The sequence below is a fragment of the Meleagris gallopavo genome, chromosome 3 (assembly GCF_000146605.3).
Source record: "Meleagris gallopavo isolate NT-WF06-2002-E0010 breed Aviagen turkey brand Nicholas breeding stock chromosome 3, Turkey_5.1, whole genome shotgun sequence".
In the NCBI taxonomy this organism is placed as follows: Eukaryota; Metazoa; Chordata; class Aves; order Galliformes; family Phasianidae; genus Meleagris; species Meleagris gallopavo.
In genome coordinates this window covers 400,309-426,198 of record NC_015013.2, presented here as the reverse complement: position 1 = coordinate 426,198, position 25,890 = coordinate 400,309, and the positions used below count along the sequence as shown (strand labels likewise).

The window sequence follows — 25,890 nt, the reverse complement described above, 5'->3', positions numbered from 1 at the left end:
GTTCGGCAATGACCTCCGCCAGCTCCCTCAGCACACGTGGATGCACCCCATCAGGTCCCATGGACTTGTGGACCTTAGTACTGCCTAGGCGCTCACGCACGTCCTCTTTCCTGACTAAAGGGAAGTCTCCCATTCCCCAGACCCTCTCACTAACCTCCAGGGTGTGGGATTCCTGCAGGGGAGCCTTTTCACTGAAGACAGAAGTAAAGAAGGCATTCAGTATCTCTGCCTTCTCAGCATCCCCCGTTACGAGGACCCCCCCTCACTTAGTAAGGGGCCCACATTCTCCCTAGTTTTCCTTTTGCTATTAACATACTTGAAGAAGCCTTTTTTATTATCCTTTATCACTTTAGCTAGATTCAATTCCAGACGGGCTTTAGTCTTCCTCGTTGCATCCCTGCAGGCCCTGACTACATTCCTATATTCTTCCCAAGTGATCAGACCCTTTTTCCACATTTCATGGACCTTCTTCTTTCCTTTGAGCTTGCGCATGAGCTCCTTGCTCATCCACAAAGGTCTCCTGCCACCTTTTCCCGATTTCTTGCTCACAGGGACGACAGTAGTAAAGGACATATTTTGAAAATATTCAACATTTCCTGTTCTGTTTCGTAACGTTTTCCTAAACTTTGCCTTCTTTTTCAAGCATTCTTCTAAGAAACTGACTGCCAAAATATTTGTGACAGTTGGACGCAGGCAGAGTGTGTAAATCACCAGGCTGCACTTCAGGACAGAAATAAATAGGAAGGAAAATAAATAAGTCTTAGTACAGCAGGAACTTTTCACTGAAGTTATACTTTGCAGTTTCATGGAGTACTTTGAACTCGAACTTGTTATCAGTTCAAGGGAAGTGAGTGCAGGAGAAGGTCCCTCTCAGTTACGCAGATCTGAGGTTTCATTAAAAAGCACGGTTTATGCATACCCTAATGGTAGGTGGTTTCTTTAATTCTGTGAGTGAATCATCTCCCATCTGGAGGTAAAATCAGTTTGCAGAAACATTTAACTAGCAGGCACCCTTCAAAAACATAGAATGAAAGGCATTAATTGTACACTCTTATGAGCAGATACGAAAAAGTAGCAAAATAACAACACTAGGAAAAAAAAAAAGCAAAACTGATGATAATCTCAAACTATCTTTAAAACGTCTCCAGCATTTTGCAAAATTCAAAATATTTTTCTCACTTTTGGATAATCTTTTGTTGTAACTAAGTATAGAATAAATCTATCACCTCAGAGATCCCATCTTAGGATACCAGAGCTATGACTGCACTCTGCACAGACAGGTTCCTGGAACAACCTCTTATTGCCATCATTTATTCAGCTTTATTTATGCCACATTCAGAGTTTCTGCTTTTCTTGAGGGAGAGAAAAAGTGTACTCTGCTTACTGAAATTGCGTTTGTTAACATAACATACCTTCACCACATTCCTCAGCATCAGCTACCCACCTTTACTCCTTACCTTCCTGCAAGCTGTTTCTCCTCCAACACACATATATAATTTGTGCACATTATCTGTATGCACTACCAAAAAGCAACGACATGCATAAGGCATAATTGTGAAGTAAGGCATATTTTTTTCTAGTAGGATAGGTGAAAGTCTAGTAAAGAGACGTGATGAAATTTTTCTTTGCACTGAATATCCAATTGCAACTCAAGACATTCCACTGGAAAATTTACAGGTAATTTAATTACATCAACTAAAAATAGAATTGCAAATAAACCAAAAAAACATGCCGTTTTTGGCAATCGCCAACCTAATCCTCAAATTCCTGAAACAAAACAGAAAGCAGAGCTGAATATTTTTCACTATCGAGGACTGTCTTTAGGCAATGTATCACTGTGCATAAAATAATTTGCCATAACTAGAGATTATCATAGTTTCAGTTGGATTTTGAGTTCTGTAATTGTTTGAAACATGGCACGGATAAGTTGATTTTCCTCCTTGAAGAGACGCACGTTTAAATGGCTTAAATGAACATTCAAATCCACCAAAAATGCTAAATCCGTGAGCCATTTTTCATCTCCAAGTTCTGTCACAAGTTTCCTTTTGATTCCATAAGGGGACTTGATTTTACTCTGCAAATCCTAAAACCATCTTTGCATTTTACCCCGACTTAGCCACGTTACTTAAGAAAAGTAAATGATGTCCCCATAACTGACTTCTTACTCCCATCCTTACTTCTGAGGGACTCCTGGAACTGGCAGTGATTCAGTCCCTTGGGCCATGTGGAATCCAGAGCTTTGTGATGATTTGCATGACACCATCCATTTTTAAAGCTTTCTGCACATTCATTTTCATGGTGTGTGATGCAGTGCTATTATACCAAACGTGAATTGCATCATCTTCTATTAAATGTCTGAGTGCCTCTTTTTTTACCAGCCCTTGCCAGGGCACCGTCAGTAGCGGTGCAGGTTTGCTGACACAGAGAACTGCTTTCTTGTAACTTCTGCTGCTCTGTGCAAACCAAGGGATTTAGTTGTGCCTTTTAATGGCACCAAAGAAATTATTTCTTCAGTGATGCTACATTTATTATCAGAACCTCTAATAGAAACGGCAAGTTGGAATCACAAGGCTGGAAAGGACTAACAGGATCATCTAGTCCAACAGTCCTGCTATCACCATTATTACCCACTAAGCTCCTAAGCCATATCTCATAGCTCCTCATCCAGACACCTCGTGAACACCACTAGGGATGGTGACTCCACCACCTCCTTGGGCAGGCCATTCCAGTGCCTGACCACCCTTTGAAAGAAAAATTTGGCTGTGGTTTTGCATATAAAGTCTCTTCAGATTGTAATTGTTGAAAACTGATGCGATTTCCTTACAAATTTAGCACAGTGCTGTATTATTTGTCTCAACAGAAAAGTACTCATCTGACCATTTTTCACTGAACACTTTTCCTTCGCCAATGAGGTTTTTTGTTGTTTTTTTGAGTGCTGTTTTCTTTTGAGACATTAGGTGGGTCAGAATGTCGGTAATCACTGAATTTCACTCATCAAGTGGCAGAAGCACCTGTAATGTAACACACACGGGTTTCACTGGGACTGAATGTGCGTGGCAGGGTGAGAGGTGGAATCAGCAAGGCACTGTGCCCTCCCCTTGTCCTGGTTTCATCTGAGACAGTGCCACCTGCACACCAATGGTTCGGTTGTTGTTGAGTGATGGGTGTGCGCCTGCGGCCAGGCTAGGCTGCTTGGCAGAGAAGAGCTGCTGCCATGATGACACTGCAGCAGGGAGTGAGGCCACATGACGAGCAGTTCCAGACCACGTGCTACCTGGACATGCCCTTATTATGGCATTCCTTGTGGTCTTTCTGAAAGATCTGACTGAATTCATGTCGGTAGCATCCAAACAGGATAATTGAGCCCTATCTTATTTGGACCTTTAAGCTAGTAGAGGACAAGTAAATGATTAGTAAATTATTATGATTAGTAAATTAGTAAATGATAAGATTTTACAGTATCTAAGAAACACTAGCCATTTCATTATAGAAATATTGTGGAGATGAGATAAGCAGTGTAGTTAACTATGAGGTAAACATGTCAAGGTCATTCGCAGGTCAATGAAAAACACTGCAGAGCTTGTCTCTCTACCTTGCAGTATGCAAGTTTCTTGTCTGCACTTTTAATTTTTATTGTTTGTAAATAACATCAATATAAAAAAAAATAAACAGGAAAAAAATAAAGGAAAAGAAGGAAAATAAACAGAAACGAAAACCAAGATGCACCCCTGTGTGCAGGAGGACAGATGTTGCACCAAGGGCATCCACTGAAGCAGATGCACTGATGTTCCAACCAAAGAAACACATGCATGAAAAAGTTCCATGCCTGGCTCAGTGTGGACTTCATTTTGTTTTGACTGTGTATCTAATCTAAACAGTGGAAAAGGGAAAAGGAAGATAGAATACATAAATATTACTTAAAAAATTTTTATATTGTGGAGAAAGTTTTTGCACATCACAACCTGTGATTTTTCCCTCTCACATATTAGTATCATTCTTGTTCCTTCTTATGCCATTAGCCCTGGTAACACTCAGCAAGTTTTCAATTCAGAACTCTTAACTTTTCTATCAAATAATTAAAGAGCACGTTTCATCTCCCTTGCAACTCACTGACCGGAAGAAATGACAATCGTGGAATAACAGTATAAAATTACACTCAACCTAAGACTCCTACAGTAATAAGGATAGCTATTAGGTTGCTGTTTTACCTTCCAAAAGGCTCATGAGTAACCATCACTCTACTGGGTGGTGTAACAGAACAAGCTTACGTTAGTCAGCAGGGTGGAATTTAGAATATCAGTGTGTCTATTAGACAAAAATGTGACCTGTGTTAGGAAAACAATGGATATACATCAGTGCCTCGTTTTGACAAACTTTGTGACAGAATGAGGAGAAGATAAGACCACCTGACAACTTTTAGAAAAGATGCAGTTCATATGCGTAGCACCAGCTTTAAGTACGGCACCTGAGCTAAGCTCCACCTCCGGTATGAAAAGGCAGAGCCTTACACAAACTTGAAGGCTTTGAGATTCCTCATACAAGCAACAGTGCTGTCATTGCACCATATGCTTCAACAGTGCCAATATATTTAGGCTTTTCAGATAATATGGAAAAACATGATGTCATATCTGCTCTTTGTGAGAATATGGGTAAAGAATTATAGACAATTATATAAATAAATATACATAAATAAATTTCTGCAGAAGAATTTTCTGCAAAGCTCTGTTTAAGCTTCGGCCAAGGCTAAGAAGGAGGCAGCTTCTCATATTCAGGCTGAGGGGTGGAAGGCAGAAAGACTGAAAATGGGAGAGATGGTTAGCCAGAGTTCAGTATTCTGTCAAGCAGCTTGCTATGGTTTTGTTTGTTGCTTCTATACACAAAGGAACTTCAATTAGCTGTATCCTGCCTGAGACAAGAGAGCCTTTATAAGCTTTAAAATGTGCTTTTGTTCCTTCACTGATGTGTAAGATTCTTCCATGAGATACACAAGGCTGTTGTGTTACCCTAAGAGCTGTATCTGGGCATGATAAAGCAAGCCAATCTGTAGACTGTTCCAATTTGTCTCAAGAAACAAAGTATCTTTCAGAAGATATCTCGGAATAAACACAAGTGCTGTATTACTTGCAAGCTATGTAAAGAAAGGAAACAGGCAGTTGAACAACTTCAGCAAGTAACCCACTGTGACAGCAGCCCTTACAAGGCACAGCTGCATTCCTGAACACAGACTGCAAAACTCACTGATTTCTGAAAGAGGACACAGCTCTGAAAAGGAACTCTGCTACCTCTAGCTGATGCAGATGACGATGTCTTAAAGAAGACATGCTGTTTGATACGCGTAAGGACTGGATGCCATTTGAGTTCCTGAATACAGTACATAAACACATGTACTATTCTTTTCAATCATATTGGTATCGGTTGGTTTGCTTTGCAACAGGGATTAGTTCATTCGTTTAAGAAACAATATTTTAGTTCAGCAAAAGGAATCCACACATGATAGTTCTAAAAATTTCCATTTCAGTTCAGTGAGTAAACAGTCTTGATTTTCCTCAATAATTTTGCACTGGGGACATAATAGAATACTTTTGTCTTCTGCCTCAATGATTTTGCCTCACAAGAAATACTTGAGTCACAACAGAATGCTTTTATCTTTTGTCTCAAAGCAGGACATTTTCCTCAGGTTCCACATATAATGTTTTTAAAAAGTGGTTCACTATGGCCTAATAAGCAACTGAAATCTTCCAAACTGGGGAGAAGTGGGTGGAAGTGGGTCAAAGGCTTCAGTGATGAAGCTGATGGTGAAAAAAGGGGAAGAAGTAGGTGGGCACTCAACCACCCTAACTACCTCTGAACATGAGTGTTGTTTCCTGAGAATTGCAGGAAAATGGTCCTGGTCTGTTTTCTTACAGTTAAATCAAAACTTGTTTCTAAAGGAGTGGATTTAAGGGCTTATCCAGCCACATGTTTGACCATAAAATTTCTGTATTCAATTCTGATTTAAGAGCCTGTCTTGGTTTTAGTTGGGATTGAATTGTTTTTGGGATTGAATTGTTTTGCTCAGAGTGTCTAGTATGATGCCATGTGTTGGTTCAAGGAGAAAATAAACGTTTTTAACACACCAATGTTGATAGCTGCCTGCTAAGCCAAGGCTGTTCTCAGCAAAGAGCCCAAGGAGTTGGCAAGGAGCAGAATTAGGACAGCTGACTTAAAATGGCCAATGTGATGTTCCATTCTCTGTGGCATGATGTAGAAGGAGTTTTGAAGGTGGCAAGAGTTCATCTTTCTCCTCTGCTGTTGGAGGCCTATAGCAGTCATTTGACAAGGATTTGTTTCCACAAGGACTACTAGTTTGTCCGTAAGGTGTAATTTTGCACTTTTTTTATTTTTTTATTTTTTGTGATAGTCATATGAGGGCCAAAATTCTTAGCATTACTTTGCATTTCAGGAACTATGGAGTTAGAAAATAATTTGGTCCTAGAATTAATGCAAGGATTCGGGAAATTACAAAATCTCACTAGCATTACTACTGATACCAAAGTCAAGTAACGATCCCATCCAATGAGGAATTTTAACTCCAAAAAGCTTTAGTGCATTAATACATTAGCACAGAGGCCGGACAAAATCCACCCTGCACATCACGGATTGGATTGTTAAGAGATAAATGGATCATACAAGGAAGTCCCATGGTGTTCTGAACGGAAAGGGGAACCTCAAGACTTGAATAGTATCAATCCTTATTAAAAGGAAACTTATATAAACTAAGGGAAAGCAGCAGATAAATGGAATTGTAAGGTAAAATATAATTGTACCAGTTTTGGACAGGAATGGGTTAGAAACCTGACTGGTATATGGCAGGCAATGGCTGTGGGTTGCAGCTATAGGAAGCTTGATATAGGGAGGAAATCTTGGAGGGTCAAGCTAGCGTAAATCCTTCACTCTCCTATTATCTGGATATATGGTATATAAATTCACAAAACCACCAGTTTAATATTGGATCTTTAACTCTCTGCCCACTTCGGAAGAAAAGCCCACTGCCCATGACATTTTGGTGGAAAATAAAAGAATCAGAGGATTCCAAAAAATGGCAAGGACCATCCACTAAAGTAGGGGTAGGATGGGGATTTCAAGCTTTCTTTGCACCAGGAATTCAGGCTTCTGAGAATAGAATACTAGTGTCCAATCTCACTTGGTAAATTGAAAGCCTTGCCAACGCCACTAGGCAAGGTCTTCTGACAATTAACGAACAGGTCCAGGATAATAGCGAAAGGCTTTTGCAAGCTAAATTAGGCTTGGATTTCTTGCTTCTTAAAGAAAAATGATTGTGTGGTTATCTTAAATTAGATAAAGAACATTGCTGTGTGCATATTCCCAGTGTAGCAGAGAAACTCAGTGAACAAGTGCACTGGATCACTAAGATAGCAGGAGGAAAATGGTAACTGGGGGAAACTGCTGAGAACTCATGGATAAATAAAATTTTACAAAACCTTGGGGGTTGGTCCCTGACAAGATGGCTTGCAAGCCTTGCCAAGTGTGACTGTTTTCTTGATGATGATAATAGTTGCAATTATGACTATCAGGTGTGTAAAAACTTCCCTAATGGAGATAATATACACCCAGGTTCATTACACTGAATCATGATTAATAAGAAATAATATTATAGTTACAGGTTTACAAGAGTAATTAAATAACAAAAATGGAAATAAGTGGGAATTGAAGGAAAAACAAGGAGAAGGTGTCCTTGCAAAATAAAATTCAGGAAGAACAAAGGATGGATAGGGGATCCCTGCAAAACAAGATAAAGAAGAAGCTGCGGAGAAAATTTTCAATCTCAAGGATCTGGTTAGATAAACTTATATTGAAGGTATATGGCAGGAGATGCTAGCTGAGCACCTGAATCTTGTTTTCTGGGCAGAACAAAGAGAGAGAGACTTTAAAGGATAAAAACATAGTTATAGTTGTGCAAAACCACAAACTCTGAATCCAGACTACAATGTATGAACAAATGAAATGAAGAAGGGATGAGCTAATAGGTGAATCAAGTAGAATGTAAATTCTGAGTAACCCTGCAAATGCAGAATGGGAGAAGGGCTCATTAGCATGGGGTACAGGAATAAACAAGGGGCTGTGTCCCCCAGTACTTTGAGAGACCCCACAGGGGTATGCTCCAGTAGACTCTCCCTTTATTTGAATAATGAAAGCTGAAGGCTTTCCTCTGTTTCTTTTCAGAATAAAGATGACTGAGTAAGGCTATTGGAGCAGAAATTTTCCTAAAGTAAAGGAATAATCACTATCATGTTAGTTGCCTTCATACACAGTTCTGTTTCAAATTATTACATGGTATGAGAGTCTTACCAGGACTGGTTTTGTACAGCCCAGGTGGGCTGATGACCTTTTGGCTGGAGGAAATCTGCTGATGGTACAGCGGAGGTGTTCTCACTAAGACAGAAGGAAAAATATAATTTCTTTTCAGTAATAGGTAAAATGTTAATTGTACCATTAAAATAAAGAAAGAAATAGAAGAAAGCATTTCCTTACCATATGGTGTCTCTGGTGGCAATGAAAAAGCTGGCGTGGATGGGGCATCTTCATTCCTCTTTCCAGCTAGGGAGAAGATTCCTCCGTATATTTCATCTTGATAGCACGCCACAGGCAACTATAGAGGGCAGAAAAAAATGCAAAAAAACAGTGTTAAAATTTTAACTTAGTCCTATAACATAATGGGACATTTTTCATCAGACTATAGAAGGTTTCATATAATCTCATCCACTGTTCCAGCAAAGAACTCTCGAAATGTTCAAACCACGCAAACAAATAACAGAAGACAAGAGACGGTCAACTTAAACACTGAATTGCATTTCTATGATAACTCTTCTTATTGCCACAGTGCAACTGGCAAACTGCTTCACATTGATTTTAGACAGCAAACATGAACATAGGACTCCCCGCTGGCCATTCATTTCAATGAACATTTCTTGCAGAATTCTACACTGTTTACCTCTTTGGTCTCCCCCACGGGGATTAGTGATCCTGGATTTACAGCCTGGTCAGCAACAAGAGACTTCATCCATCCACACCCGCTATAAAGTGACTGCCCAGGGAAATCATTGTCATACTGTCCAACACTTAACTTTCTGTTCCTTCCCACCATTGCTTCATTATCTTTTGAACCTGTTGTTGAAAAACAAATACGTAAACCAATTAATAATGTGTTTTTTCAGTTGTAATTGTTAACATAAATGCCTCTTATTATGCCTTCAGCAATTCTGTTCTAAACACTCATGAAATAACTGGTTGCATAACTGCTTTAGAAAGCCACATAGGTGTGAAAAACAAAAACAAAACAAAAAGCCATTGACATTTAGCTTTGCTTTCAGAGGTCGGAATGTACCTGCAATACACTTAGTTCCAGTAGAGTGAAGCTGCATGCTTTGCTGATGCTCATTTTTGAAAGTTGCTCCTGATGACAATGGCAGAGCCTGTCAGTGGAGGCTACTCTGGGCAGTCAAACAGGAAACCTTTATTTCCAACCTCTAACACACAGTAGGTTTCAGCAGTAAGAACACTGTTTTCCTGGATTGCATTTTCCCAGAATGACCAGCTTTTTAGCTAACACAGACCCTGGCCCTTATAAGCCCAGCTCACTATACGCTTTTTATGACATAGAAAATAATCACAATTAAGGAAATTACATATTAGGTATACACAGGAGCTGTAGCCTTTTGGAGTCTGAAGAATGGAGTACAGAAGAGAGGAAGCTGAGCCAGCAGAACAATCCAAGTTATTCAGGGGGCATAAAGCAGTATTCATGTTGAAAGTCAATTCAGAATTAAGAAATGTCACCAGCTACAGCTTTATCATTAGCAACGTTTTTTACTTAGTCATCCACATCTACAGACAGATGCTTTGAGAAAATTTCTACAGAAATGTCACACTTCTTTTTTTCTGAAGAACAAGTCAACAGTAAGTGTTCCCCTTCATTTGTAGTCCCTACCAAGCCACAGCAAGATGAATTCTACCTGTTCTAGTTACACTAGGCTGAGAATTCTACCCTTAAAAGAAATCCACCTGAAAATCCCACAAAAATATAGTTTTTAGACATTCTGCTCCATATTGTAATTTATTTAATCATAACATGTCTCTGCACAAAATTCATTCACTTGGTTATCAAATAACATTTTGCTGTGGCTACATGCATTAGCACAGCATACACAAAGCAGTCAAAGATTTGAGCTGTAAAATCAAAACATGAAAGACTAATTTGCATACGTTGGTCAAAAAACGTTAGCTGTACTTACACAGCTAGAATGACCTCACATTTTAGAACTGCTGGCACAGGTTTAAAAGAGTTCCATATTCTATATTGTTTAAGAATGACTAAACATAACCTTGTACAGTCAGGTAAGTTGTAAGGCCTTGAATGTATCAAACTACCTTAACTGATCTTACTGCACAAATGGAAGAAATTCTTGCCTATAATGAACAAAAGAATCCAGAACTATCTAGCAGTCAAGATTACTGTATGGATACAATATATACTCCGTATTTCAGAAGTCCCATTGGCTATAACTAAATTCTTATTCACTGAACAGTCCACCACTCAAATCTGTATCTCTCCAATTTGGAGATGACATCAGTTGTTCTTCCTCGGTCCGCCAATGCCATCACTCCACCACAGAAGGCCATCACTGGTGAGGCATGATCTGCCATGCTGGCTATCTCAGATCACCTCTTCATCTTGCATGAGCCTAAGCATCTCTTCCAGGAGGATTTGTTCCATGATCTTCCCAGGCACAGAGGTGAGGCTCACCAGCCTTTAATTTCCCAGGTCTTCTTTTCTCTCTTTCTTAAAAATAGGACTGGTGTTTTCCTCTTTCCAGTTGCTGGGGACTTCACCTGACAGCTTCAACTTTTCAAATACGATGGAGAGCAGCTTGGCAAGCACATCAGCCAACTTCTTTGGAAACCTGAGATGCATACTGTCCTGCCCTATAGCCCTGCACACATTCAGCCTTGTGAAGTGATCTTGGACTTGCTCTGCTCTTACACAGCACCCCAACCTCCACGTGGAAGTTTAGGGACACAAGACACTTGGGAAGCCTGACAGGCAGGGAAGACTGAGGCAAAGAATGCATTAAGTACCTCAGCATTTTCCACATCTGAGGAGGCCAGTTTACCCGTATCACTTATCAGAGGGAGTACACTCTCCTTAGCTGGTCTCTTGTGACCAATGGACCTAAAGAAACTTTTCATGGTTTTTACATCCTTTGTCAAGCTTAATTCCATTCAGGCCTTGGTTTTCCTGATTCCATCTCTGCCATCTATTCTGTATTCCTCCCAGGCCACCCATCCCTGCTTCCACTGCTCACACTTTTCCTTCTTTTCTTTAGCTTTGCCAGCAGGTCCTTGCTCACCCATGCTGGTTTCCTCCCTCCTCTGCCCAGTTTCTTATTCTGGGGGATGAGAAGCTCTTGTGCTCTCAGAAACACATTCTTAAAGTGCCACCATCTCTGTTCTGATCCTTTGTCCCTAAGGACAGTTTCCCATGAGAACTCTTCCAACAATTCCTTAAACAGCCTGAAGTTCACTCTCCCAAAGTTCAGTGACTCCACTCTTCACCAGGCTCACATTCCTTGAGATCATGAACTCAACCAGGACATGGTGGCTGCAGCCCAGGCTGCCCCAAGCTTAACCTCTTTAACCATCTCCTCCCAATGGTGAGCACAAGGTCCAGAAATACATCACTTCTGGTCGGTATGTCCAATACCTGAACCAGAAAGTTACCGTCAATAGACTCCAGGAGTCTCCTGGATTGCTTGTAGCTCACCATGTCCTTTTCCCAGCAGATACTTGGTTGAAATCCCACATTGGGATGAGTGCCTGCAAGCACAATGCCTTTTTCTGCTGAAGAAAGAAGGCCTCATCAACAGGTTCCCCTTGATCAGGAAGCCTGTAGTAAACCCTGACCATCAGTTGTCTTTTGTTGGTCTCATATCTAATTTTAACCCATGGGCTCTCAACCTGTTCCTGTTTCTCAGAGGCAGCTCCTAGCAGCCTATCCACTTTTTTAACATAGTAGTCAATTCCCCGTGCCTCCTACCTCAGCTATCCCTTCTAAAAAGCTTACAGCCCTCAATGGTGGTATCCCAGTTATGCGGATCATCCCACCATGTTTCCGTGACAGCAATAGTTTTCCAAGTGCACCATGGCTTCCAACTCCTGCTTGTTTCCCATGTTGTGTGCATTGATACAGAGGCACTTCAGCTGGGCTTCTGGATGCAATAACTTACCAGAGGAGCCCTCCCACAAACTTCTGGGACAAATCTGAGGTTTTCCTTCACCAATTCCTAAAGTGACAGAATTCCCTAGCACTCCTCTGTCACATCCTAGACCATAGAACCCATAGCCTTTGGCGTGACACTACCCATGCAGCCAGTCATTCAACTGGTCTGTTCTCCTCCTCTTGCCAGGATCCCAGTCTCTAAATGGGAGGACTCGGGAAGACTCAGGAGAACATTACCTGTGCTCCCGATCCCTTCAACATCTTCCCAAGGAATGTAAAGTCTTTTTTTACATTTTTTGATTTCCCGGTCGCAATCTTATGTGACCTCACTTGAAAGACCACTAGGTGACAGCAGTCTTCCAGCCTTATCCTATTTGGCATCCTCTTCTCAATGTCCTGAACGTAAGTCCCCAGCAAGCAGCAAACCTCTATAGACAGGTTATCTGGGAGGAGTGCTCCTCAGCACTGAGTCTCCAATTACCAAGACCCTTCACCTTTTTTTAGCAGCACTGATCATGACTCAGGTCCTTGACTGGATCTTTTTAATGTGACCACCCCTTTCCAGTACCAAGCCACTATCCATGATGATTTGAATAAGCATGATTTCAGAAAGCAGCATCCTCAATTCTTTTCTTATCTTCTGATTGGAAAGTTTGTTCTGTTTATAGAAGTACATAGGTGAAACAAGGGTGCGCAACACACTAGGCAAGGGGACAGTAACCAATCTATCTTCTGATTTAATAGCTAGAGTTTAGAATTGTAGGTCTATTTTCTAACTTCTTTTAATGCTACAATAGATTACTGTTTCCATACATCTTGCCTCGAAATAACCTACTGCTAGAAAAACCTAGGTATTTTTATCTTATCCATGATTCCCTGAGACACTCTGCTTTTTTTACATAGTGGTACTGGGATGGAGGAGTTATATGAAACAATACAGGCTGGTAAATGTGTAGAAAGCAACTACGCAGAAAAGAACCTGGGTGCTGCCATAGCTGCAATTGTGGCAAACGGCCCAGTTGAATATTGAATATTGCATACTGAAATGCAGCAGAGCCCTGGTTTCAGCTGCAACGAAGTTGATTTTCATCACTTAGTATGTTTAGGCTTGAGGAGAAAAACAGTGTAGATAACACAGCAATTTTTTAGTTGTTGCCAAGCAGTGCTGCACAGAGGCAACGATATTTCAGCTTCTTGTACCATCCTGTCAGCAAGGGGACTAGGGGGGAAAAGAAGCTGGGAGAGGACAGAACCAGGACAAATGACCTGAAGTGGCCAAAGGGATATTCCGTACCATATGACATCACATAAAAATATAGAACTGGGGGAGAGTTGGCTGGAGGGGCTTCTGCTTCTCAGGACTAGCTGGGGTCTAGTTTGGCAGGTGGTGAGCAATAACATTGTGCATCACTTCTTTTGGTAAAATATGTACGTATATTTTCATTCCCATTACTTCTTCATTTTCTGTATTAGTAAATAGTTTCTATCTCAACCTACAAGTTCTACTTTCCTTACCTCCCCCCCATTTCTTTCCTCCCTCCCACTGAAAAGAAGGAATGAATGAATAACTGTGTGGCTTTTGGCTACCTTCCAGGTTAAATCACAAGTAGCAAGACAGTAGTTATGAGGTCAAAAGAGGTGATTACATCCCTCAGTACTTGGGAAGCCACATCTGGAGCACTGCATCTCGTTTGGGGCAACAACGTACATGTAAGGATACTGAAAAGCTGGAGCTAATCTGTCACTGATGGACAGCACAAAATGGCTGGAGGCTGGAGTATGAGAAGAAGAGAGAACCAGATTGCTTAGTCTAAGTAATGGAAGGTAAATCGCATCCTCATTGCAATCTTCACCTGCCCACAAGGAGGGATTATAGAGTCAGACTCTTCTCAGAGGTGTACAGCAATAGGACAAGAGGAAGCAGTATAAATTCTGGCCAGATAACAGTATAAAAAGCAACATGGGGAGACCAGATCAATTCCTGAAACAGCTATCTGGAAGCACTGTGAATCTGCAGTATTGGAGGATTTACAAACCTGACTGGACACAGCCCTGGGCAACTTTATTTAACTGAATCTGTTTTTAGAAGGAGGTTGGATCCAATGACCTCCCAAGGTCCTTTTCAATCTGAATCGCACTCTGATTCTGTAACACAGATCACATTATAAAGCAGTTATATTTGATGACACTGCCTTCAATCAGCTGGAGAGCAGATCAGACAATGACAGATGGTATCAAATCAGCAAGAATGTACTTCAAACTCATCACTATAAGATTTTCACATTCAGGAGTAAGACCAAACATGCTTTGTTTAGAGTATCTTTTGGAAATTAGCAGAGATCTTCAGTGGTTACTGAAAATCTGTCAAGATTCTTACAACAATGTTAAGGAAAATTTAAATGTGATCTGCACTTCAGGCCAAAATACTCCTGTATTAGCTATTCATTAGCTGATACTGCTTTACTATCTTTTTTTTTTAATTTATAATTTTGTAACCAAAAATCAGAACCTGAAGAAGCAAAAGGAGCGCTTTCTAGGATATGTATTTCATAAATCAGTACCTAATGCAACTTATCAGATTTAAAAAATGATACCCACAACAAATAACATTCTGCTGATAGATGACTTGAAAATCATTTCTGTATGCAATCATGTCTCACAAAGAGCACTGAAAAGACAAAGCAGATACACTTCAACTGAGCGTCTCATTATAGCTTCAATGTATGTGAGAGGTTAGCACAACATAAAAGAGGTGCTATCAGTTCAACTCAGATCAATAAAACTATGGCTTTTTCTCTAGAAAGGTACTGCAAAAACTCCCACCACGTTGTTTTTTTCAGTGCCCCTTTCACAGGTCCTAGCACAGACATAAAAGTCATGACTTTGAGGAAAACTATGTTAGAACTGCAGAAATTCCAGATGCTGCTGCCTTTAAGGATCAAAGGGTCAAAGGCTCTGGGGAGACCTGAATGTGGCCTTTCAATATATAAAGGGGGGCTACAGAAAAGGGGGCACAGTTTAGCAGAGTCTATTGTGACAGGACAAGAGAGAATGGTTTCAAACTAAAAAAAGGGAGATTTAGATTGGATATAAGAAAAATGTCTTTTACGACAAGGGTTGTGAAGCACTGGACAGTCTGCCCAGAAAGGTTGTGGATGCCCCATCCCTGGAAACATTCAAGGTCAGGCTGAACCAGACACTGAGAAACCTGGTCTAGCTGTAGATGTACATGTTGTTCATTGCAGTGGAGTTGGAACAGATGACCTTTAAAAGTCCCTTCTGACTCAACCAATTCTATGACTGTATGAAAGCAGGCACTACATCAGGTTGCCAAGGGCCCCATCCAACCTGGCCTCGAGCACCTCCAGGGTTGAAGCAACCATAACTTTTCTAGGCAAGCTGTTCCAGCACCTCACCACACTCTGAGTGAAAAATTTTCCTCTCTTTTAGTTTAAAACTATTCCTTTTTGTCCTATCACTATTTGCCAGACAGTGCTAACAGAGTACTTTGTTGCACGAAATAGGTAATATTAGGTCCCTTCAGCTGATGGCTGGACATGAAAACAGTCCCTTTTATATTTCATCAAGTTTATTAGCATGTAAGGGATAAACTTCTCACCTCCATTTGTTATTTTGCCAGATCCCTACTTTGATTCCTTTCAGAGCTCTACAACCAGTAATTTGTCCTCTCTGGATCCACAAGATCCATGCTGCTAATCTCCTGATTCCAAGCAGAAAAGGTGCTGGTGAGTTCATTTGCATCTCCTTCTACAATTGCTCCTGCTGCAAACTGATTCCTGCACTCCATTTATTTTAGCAAACGAACTGCTTGTTCATAAATATAAACTGAATCTATTTCAAAATGTTTAAGCTAAATTGCACCTCCTCATCTATACAGGGAGTTGCAGCAATCCACCATTTATCAGAGAGCCGTTTGACACCTGAAAACAAACCTACATGACTTACAAGATTAAGACAAACAACCATTCCAACTCTTATATATTAAGTACTGATTATGTTCCAATTTTCAGATTCCTAGGTCAATAGGAACACCGCTTCAAAGAGCTGAACTAGGAAAAAGAACCTGGCTGAGTTTCATCTTTAGATTAGATCTTTAGAGAATCTTCAGATTCTCAATCTTTCTTAAATGTATTTGGAAAAAAGTACAGCAGCAAGAAAAATATCTTTGTTCTTGAAAAAAATACTTAATGTTTAACAACGATGTACAAGCAAAGTATTGTTTTTGCCTTATTCAGAATGGGTAGCAGCTGGTTAATTAATTATCTTGACATTATCCTTAGGTCAACAACTGAGTCACAGGGAATAGAGCTCATCCTACTACCTGACAGTATAGGACTGATTACTACTATTACTACTGGTGAAAAACTGCTGTTGTGTCTTTCATTCATGATTATTCCTTCATCCTCATGGTAGCCAAAATTTATCTGTACTAATAATTGCACCTCCTCTTGCTGCACTAGTGTGAACAGATAATTAACTGCTTTAGTGGCTCTCCTGCCTTATCTTAGTTCTCTGTTAGTCTACTCCAAAGGTAAATCACATCCATTAAGCCTGGGCTATTTTACCACAAACTGGTAATGAACAACAAGGTATTATTATTTTACAGGAGTATTTGGCTTAAACTACATGATTCTCTTCTTTTAAGTATAGCATAATTACAGTCAGTTGCATAAGTCAACTGTGACAACTTATTAATCATGGCACAGAAGCACCAATTCTCAGTATGAAACACACAACAGGCTTTTTAAGGGCATAGGTTTGTACACTGAAACTCCGGAGCATCTAAGAGACCAGTGTACATTAAAGCAATAATCTCTACCTCTCCTCTGACACACACTTCATAGCTATGGTCCCCAAAGACTTCTTTGAAAATGGAAGGGATCTGATAAAGAATTTGAGGCATGTTGGTCTTTTTCTCACTCAGCTCAAAATACAATAATTTTGCTGTTTCAAGGTGTCCATGTATATTCTCATACAGATGAGGCTTGGGAGGAGGCAGGGACTTCTGAAAACAGCAGGATGCTTTTTCAGGATTCAGCTGCTGTTCAGACTACACTTCTGGCTTTACTCTTTTGAACTGCTGTGCAGAAATTGAAAGAAAATATCAAACAACTATGTTTTATGCTCACAACTATGACTCATGGATTCAGATGAGATATGAAATCATACTTCTGTTGCTAACTAGGAACATCACATAGCTGATACAAACAGGTCCAAGAGATTCCTAAGGCATTTTGATGATAACTTGATGGTACAAGCGTTAAGGTGCCCTCCTAGACCTACTGCTTGTGAACAGAGTAGTGGCAAAGTAGCACTCAGTGGCCATCCTGGCCACAGTGACCATGTAGTAGTTGAATTTAAAACCTTTGGTGACAGGAGGAAAACTGTCACCAAAACCTCAACCCTGGATATGGAGAGAACAGATTTCAGACTGCTCGGGGAACTAGTTAGTAAGGTCCGTTGGTAAACTGATTTTGAATTGGGGTCCATCACTGCCAGTCACTTTTTAAGTACCACCTCTGGAGAGCACAGGAACAGGCAATTCCAAAATGTCACAAGTCAAGCAGGTGGGGCAGAAGGCCAGTGTGGCTGAATAGGGATATTCCAGGCTTCTGGAAGCACAATCAGGCAACATGGGAAGACTACAGGGATGCTGTTTGCCTTTCTTGGGAGAAAACTTGTGTGGCTGGAGCTCAGTTTGTGAATTTTTGGGTGCCACAAAGTACAAGAAGGACATAAGACTATTACGGAGTGTCCAAAAGAGGGTTACAAAGATGGTGAAGGTTCTACAGGAGAAGACTTCTTGAGGAGTAGCTTGGTTTGTTCAGCCTAGGGAAGGGCAGACTGAGGGGAGACCTCATTACAGCCTACAGCTTCCTCACAAGGAGGAGTTCAGAGGCAGGTGCAGATCTCTCTCCAGCATTCAAGTGACAGAACCTGAGGGAATGCCATGAAAATGTGACAGAAGAGGTTCAGGTTGGATATCAGGAAAAGGTTCTTCACCGAGAGGCTTTCTGGGCACTGGACCAGCCTCCCCAGGTCCAGCACCAACCTGACAGAGTTCAAAAAGCACCTGGACAATGCTGTCAGACATATGGCCTGATTTTTGGGTAGTCCTGTGTGGAGCCAGGAGTTGAATATGATGACCTTATGGGTCCCTTCAAACTAAGGATATTCAACGATTCTATCACTCTAAAAGCAGAAGCAGCTTGTGTTGTTAACATAGCATTAATGAAAGGTTTCAGTTGACTTAAACAGAAGTAGCAGATAACGAGCAAACATTCTGACTTCCAGTTTCTAGAAATAACTTCAGAAAAATACGTGCTTTAAGGTATCTCACTGGCAAATATTACTGTATTTATGAATATACTGCACAGAAATTTAGAAGAAAAATATTATACAGTATTTAAGAGAAAATAAACTCAGAGCTTATTATTGTACTTTCAGTGGAAGTAATAACTATCATAAAATCATAAAACATTTCACTACAAGTGTCTTCTAAAAATGTCTCAATAGTAATGTAGGACTTGTAGGAATATATGTAGGGATTCTCACTTTCACCTAAACTTACAGCAGCAGAAAATCACAACTGATGATCTGTAACAGGTTAGAATTTGTTGAACAGTTATTTTAAAAAATAAGTATGCAAAGGCATTTCATAATGTGCAATTAGCATGATTCCATAATTTCTTAGACTGCTAAAAAAAAAGAATATCCCAAATAATCCTTTGACAATCATCCTGAAAGTTTAATTCTTGATCTGAGGTCCTGCACCATGTCAAGAGCACAGAACTGCTGGGAAAACCACTTTAGAAAGTATTCAAGCAGTACTACAACAGCTTACCGTTTTGGAAGGCATTCCTATTTGTGACCTCTAATTTCTCATGGATGTCAGGGCTCATGACAAGCTCTTCCACATCTGTATTATGGCTAGTGAAGCCATTTGCTTGATTTGTGTCCCTGGTGACAGTGTTAATGCGGGTTGGGATAGGTTCAAATGTAGGGTCTAATTCCAAGATCAGTCTGTTCAGTTGTTCAATGGACTGATCGATATCCAAAGTTGGAGAAGCTGGCAAGTCCCCCGCATTTGGTCCAAGATCCTGGCTATTTGTGTCCCTCTGAGGCACTAGCTCTGTCTTAAAACTCTCACTGTCTGCGGGTTCTGCACCTTCAGCAACACCTGGTATGTTTCTTAGTCCTCTCTGAACAGCATCCTTACTGCTGGAGCCATGTGTCAGCATGTCTGGGACCTGGGACTGACTTTGGACGATGCCTAAATTCTCCACAGTCTTATGAATGCCAGCCCTCATTTCATTCTGTGACACAAAACCATACTGGTGAGCAGTGACCATCTGCTGCTGGCAAACCCAGGTGTGAGTAGAGTAGTTACTTGGGTCATAGGCTTGAGGCTGGGGTGAGACACAAGGATTCCTTTGCAATTGCTGAGATGACTTCGGCTCAGTGCTACCAAATGATCTTTCATAGAGGGGATCCACACCAATTCCCAGGTCTGGGGCAATGGCATTGTGATGGTCTTCCCCTGTGTTACTTCCAAAGCCATCTGAGAGGAGCGAGTTCTGACTGCTCTTGGGGCAACTCAAGTTACCTAGATGAGTGGAGTGCTGCCCTTCTGAAGAAGACAAAGTCCCAATGCTGTCTACACTGTGAAGATCATGGTTAGGCATTTCATCATCCAGAATATCAGTTTCCCTATCCTTCAGTTTGGTGTCTCCATTCACATGAACCTGAGCTGGTACTATGTGGTGAGTCCCACTGTACTTGCTTCCAGCATCGGTCACACTCCTGGTAGTGATGATAGAGTCCTCCAAACCAAAGCCACTAAGTAGTTTGTCCAGTTCTGCCTTCTCCTGTGGGCTCAGAACCCGTTTGACTCCTGGCATAAGGCGCTCTTCAGTTTTGTCTGTCCTGATGGAAGCTGTTGAATGTCCTGAATCACTGCTGACAGACAGGGTATGATCTCTGTGCTCAGGACTGCTGGCCACAGGAATACCTTGAGCAACACCAGGGATACTGCTGTCTGAAGAGCTCTTCTTTCTTACTTTTGCATATAGACTGCCATCAATAGGACCTTGGGTATGCAGCACTGCGGAGAGATAAAGGAAGGAAAGAGAAGGAAAGGGACAAGACATTATGTAAAAGCTTGGAAGGTATGATATTACATCATATCACTGCAGTACTGCTAATATTTATGGCATTGTTTATGCAGAACTAAATTTTCTGCAAATTCAGAATAACAGAATCAAAGAATATCCTGAGTTGGAAGGGACCCACAAGGACTATCGAGTTCAACTGCTAGCTCCCCAAAGAACCACCCAAATTCAAACCCTACGTCTAAGAGCTCCTTGAACTCTGTCATCTCCTTAAATTCCTTGATGCTGTGACCCGGAGAGGTTTGTTCCAGTGTCTGATCAAGCTCTGATGAAGAACCTTTCCCTAACACCAACCTGACCCTACCCTGATGGAGCTCCACGCCATTCCCTCGGGTCCAGCTGCTGTCACCAGAGAGCAGAGATCAGCGCCTGTACTTCTGCTCCCCTCATGAGGAAGCTGTAGGCAACCATTCAGCCTCCCCTCAGTCTCTTCTTCCCTAGTTACCCTACATTTGCACAGCCAACAGTGAGACTATGTTCAGGCATACCTTCACAGACACTTAGGTCAAATTCAGCTCTTCTGTGGAATTAGGCTTTATTGGTAAGTGAAATACCAACAAAACACATCTTGTTAACTGCTGGTATCTAAAGGATACTTCTCTTCATAATTCCTTCTGAAGCATATGTTATGAAGTGGAAAACGAGCAACTGCCTTCAGAAGACAGAAGGCTTAGTTTTTGCACAGCATCCAAATTTCAAGTGAAAAGTGAAAATTTCAAGTGAAGTTGACAGCAGAACTGCAAACTTCTGTGACCAGTTTTTACAAATCTCCTACCAATATACAGCCTTATTATCATCCTGGCTATGTTTCAAGTTTTGCTATAGTACTAGCAAGGCAAGGCTTACTGATTAAAATCAAACAGGGACAAAAGGACACAACAGTTCAGAGAAACAAAATGACGTTTCTCTGAAATTAGTTTCTAATTTCCATAACAATTTTTTTTAAACCAAAGTTTCACTTGCCATTTCTCCTTCCTGTTAACATTTTGTACTTGGAAAATCCCCAGAGAATCAGGCAGTTTTCTGAATATCTGGGTATCAGCTATCACTGTTCATCTCCTTACTTGGCCAGTAAGTTCATGAGGAAATCAGGCACAGGAGGATCTGGTTTCAGTGGAGGTCCCATGACATGAGCTGCAGTCTGTATTTCAGTAGTTGGTAAAACCAATAGCACAGTCTTCTTTCGTATTTCCATTTACATCACAATTTACAACAAAGTTCTTGATGAATATATAACATGCCACTCACACACCAGAAGAAATAAAGTTCCCTCTTTTGCTGTTTTCATTAAATGTTTATGTCTTCACAATTTTTTTCCACTAATTTGGAGAACTGTTAGGACATTGAGAGTCATCTACTATGCACTCCATTCAGAGCAAGAATGGTGGGAACCTACCAGCCATGCTTGCTCTAAAGGTATATCAGGTAATTACTAGCTCATTCATTTCTACTTGATAGTCTAAATACACAACAAAGAATCATTTACTTCTCCTGTTGGTGGTACAAGGAAGCACTAGGCTTTCAATCAGGAAGGCTTCACTGAAGTGACTGTTGTTTTTTGATCCCAGAAGTAACATCCTTCCATACTCCTTCTCACTGCCTGCTATCTAGAACCACCTATCATGTATTCCTGAATCTTTCACACTGCAGCCACCATTCCTCATTACAGTGAAATACATCTTTAATTAATTATTTTCAGTAAACAAAAAAAAATTGAACACAAAATACACAGCAGACAGTCAGAGCATCACAAATTACAAATCAAACTTTCCGCCACAGGACTGTCTCCTTTGCACAGTTTGGACTGTCTGCACGCTTTATCACACACATAATATTTTAAATATACTCTAATACTAACAGAAATAACAAACATACACTCAACAACATATATGAAACATTCAAAATGAGGAATTAAAATTTGTTTCCCAGAAAAAACACACACTTCATCAATGTTTACATTTAATTAACATATAAAAAAGCATTCTGAAGACATTTTCAATTTGAAAGCGTTACCATGAAAACAACTGCATACCTGTAATCCTCTCCTCTGTGCCAGAGAAGATCACAGAACAGATCACCTTGGAAGCTATGCTAAGGCACATGAAAGACAGGGAGGCCCTTCTACCTCCAGCTACAGGAGACACTGTGATCACAAATGCTCATCCTGCTGGAGGACTTCAACCATCCAGATATCTGCTGGAAAAGTGCCATGGCAAGCTGTAGGCAATCCAGGAGGCTCCTGGCGTGCACTGAGGATAACTTCCTGAGTCAAGTAACAGATGGCCCCATGAGGGGGGATGCAATACTGGACCTGTTGCTCACCAGTGCAAATGAACTGACTGGTGACATCAGGATTGGAGGCTGCCTGGGCTATAAGTGACCATGCTATGGTTTAGCTCATGCTCCTGAGGGATATGATGTAGGCAAAGAGTAAAATTAGGACACTACATTTTAGGAAAGCTAACTTGCAGCTCTTCAAGCTGTTAGTCAACAAAATATCCTCGAAAACTGTCCTCAAGGGCAAGGGTGCAGAGAAGATCTAGTAGATCCTAAGGAAGCTTTTCCTCAGGGCCAGGAAAGTCAAGGCCCAGCTTGAGGTACACTCAGCAAGGGATGCCAAGAAGAACAAGAAAGGCTTCTTACAGACATCTCTGCCAGAAAAGGACAGTCCAGGAGGGCATACCACCTCTCTTCTATCCCCCCTCCGCCAGTGAGTGACAGAGGCAAGCCGGCAACAACAGAGAAGGAGAAGGCTGAGGTACTTAATAACTCTTCTTTTTTGCCTTGGTCTTCTGTGATAACTGCTTGTCACACAGCCCTCAGACATGTGGTTTGGTAGGAGGGGATTGGGGTGGCAACGTCTCTCCTGATGTAAGCAAAAACCACTTTTGTGACCACCTGAGGAACCTGAAGACCCACAAGTCCGTGGGTCCCTATGAGATGCGTCCCAGAGTCCTGAGGGAACTAGCAGATGTAGTCACCAAGCCACTCTCAATGGTTTTTGAAAAGTCATGGCAATCAGGTGAAGGCCCTGGTGACTGGAAAAAAGGCAGCATCACGCCATTTCTAAGAAGGGCAGAAAAGATGACCCTGGGAAGTACCGACCTCTCAGTCTCACTTCTATACCGGGAAAGATCATGGACAGATCCTCCTGCAAGCTATGCTAAGGCACGTGGAAGACAGGGAAGAGATAAGGGAGAATGAGCATGGCTTTACCAAGGGCAAATCCTGCTTGACCAACCTGGTGGCCTTCTCTGATAGCGTACCTGCATCACTGAGTGAGGGAAGAGCCACCGATGTCATCTGTCTGGACTTCAGTAAGGCCTGTGCCACAGCTCCTCACAACACCCTTCTCTCCAAACCGGAGCGACACAGTTTGATGGGCAGGCTGCTCAGTGAATGAGGAGCTGGTTGCGGGGTTGAGCCCAGAGAGTGGCGGTCAGTGGTTCAACGTCTGGGTGGAGATCAGTGGTGAGTGGTGTCCCCAGGAAGCAGTGCTGAGACGTGTCCTCATTAATATCATTAATATCTTCATCAGTGACGATGACAGCAGGGTTGAGTGCACCCTCAGCAAGTTTGCAGATGACACCAAGTTGTGGGGAGCAGTCAACACACCAGAGGGACAGGATGCCATCCAGAGGGACCTAGACAGGCTTGAGCAGTGGGCCCAGAGAGCCTCATCAGGCCCAACAAATCCAAATGCAAGGTCTTGCACCTGGGTCGAGGCAACATCCACTACCAATATGAAGTGGAGTATGGCCAGCAGGTTGAGGGAGATGATCCTGACCCTCTACTATGTGTTGATCAGGCCTCACCTGGTATACTGCATCCAGATATGCAGATGTACTGCATCCAGATGTGGAATCCTCCTGTACTGAGGATGTTTGTGGATGTGATCCATGGGATGGAACACCTCTCCTATGCAGGTTCAAAGAAGGGTGACAAAGCTGTGAGGGGTCTGGAGCACAGGCCTTATGAGGAGCAGCTGAAGGAGCTGGGATTGTTCAGTCTGGAGAAGAGGAGGCTCAGGGCAGACCTAACTGCTCTCTATAGCTACCTTGAGGGAGGTTGTAGTAGAGCTGGGAGTTGGCCTCTTCTCTCATGTAACTGGTGATAGGACTAGATAGGACTAGAGGGAATGGCTTCAAGCTAAGCCAGGGGAGATTCAGTCTGGACATTAGGACACACTACTTCTCTGAAAGAGTGGTCAGGCACTGGAATGGGCTGCCCAGGGTGGCCTTTCAATATCTGAAGGAGAACTACAGGAAAGAAGGAGACAGACAAGAGTTTCTAACAAGGTCTGTTGTGGTAGAACAAGAATAAATGGTTTCAAGTTTAAAGAGGGTAAATTTAGCTTAAATATAATGAAAAAGACATTAACAATGAGAGTGGTGAGGCCCTGGAACAGGTTGCCCAGTGATGTGGTGGATGCCCCATCCTTGGAAACTTTCAAGGCAAGGCTGGATAAGGATCTGGGCAAACTGATCAATCTGTGTATGTCTCTGTTTACTGCAAGGGAGTTGGATCAGACAACCTTCAGAGGTGCCTTCCAGCTCTGAGGATTCTATGATTCTATACCAGACAACTAGCACAGCTTCATCAAGACAAGTCCTGCAATGGAGGGTAGAAAAACTGAATTCATCTACGTGGTTTTCAGTAAGGCCTTTGACATGGTCCACCACGACCTGAGAGATGGGATGCCATCCAAAGAGAACTAGACAGGCTCAAACAGGTCCTGAAGAAGAACCTCATACAGTTCAACATATCCATGTTCAAGGTCTTGCACCTGGGCCATGGCAGCCCTGCAATCAGTACAAGCGGGGGGATGAAAAGATCAAGCACAGACCTGCAAAAAGAAACTGAGGGTACTGCTGGATGGTAAGCTGGACATGAGTCAGCAACATACCCTTGAAGCACAGAAAGCCAAATGTATCCTTCAAAGCAAGCATGGTCAGCAGGATGAGGGAGGTGATTCTGCTCCTATTCTCTGCATTGTTCAGACCTCAAGTGGCATAAAGCATCCAAATGTGGAGTCTTCAGTAGAGGAGAGGCACAAACTTTTTAAAGCACATCCAGAGGATTACAAAAATGATCCAAGAGATGGAACGCCTCCCCCCATGAGCGCAGGCTGTGAGAGCTGGGGCTGCTCTGCCTGAAAAAGAAAAGCCTCTGGGGAGACTGAGTGTGGCCTTTCAATATATAAACAGGGACTACAGAAAAGAAGGAAGCAGACTCCTTAGAAGGTGTGTTGTGGTAGCACAAGGGAGAATGTTTCAAACTAAAAGAAGGGAGATTTACATTGGATATAAGAAATATGTTTTTTATGATAAGGGTTGTGAAGCTCTGGAACAGTTTGCCCAGAGAGAGGTGGCGGATGCCCTGCTCCTGGAGACATTCAGTGTCAGGCTGGACCAGGCTCTG

At 41.8% G+C, this 25,890-nt stretch overlaps 1 protein-coding gene across 2 annotated transcripts in view; it reads right to left on the bottom strand.

Annotated features, from left to right (window-relative positions):
* Positions 1-3,580: 3,580 nt before the first annotated feature.
* The window catches only part of TNS3 (tensin 3), a 56,103-nt gene continuing 33,793 nt past the window's right edge, over positions 3,581-25,890 (bottom strand). For both annotated transcript variants that reach the window (XM_019613658.2, XM_031552703.1), the window contains exons 12-16: positions 19,143-20,402; positions 8,993-9,165; positions 8,533-8,650; positions 8,350-8,433; positions 3,581-3,870 (exon numbers count right to left, since the gene is read on the bottom strand). In XM_019613658.2, the coding sequence (XP_019469203.1) occupies positions 3,866-3,870; positions 8,350-8,433; positions 8,533-8,650; positions 8,993-9,165; positions 19,143-20,402 (1,640 nt within the window). In that variant the 3' untranslated portion in view covers positions 3,581-3,865. The remainder of the gene's footprint in view (positions 3,871-8,349; positions 8,434-8,532; positions 8,651-8,992; positions 9,166-19,142; positions 20,403-25,890) is intronic.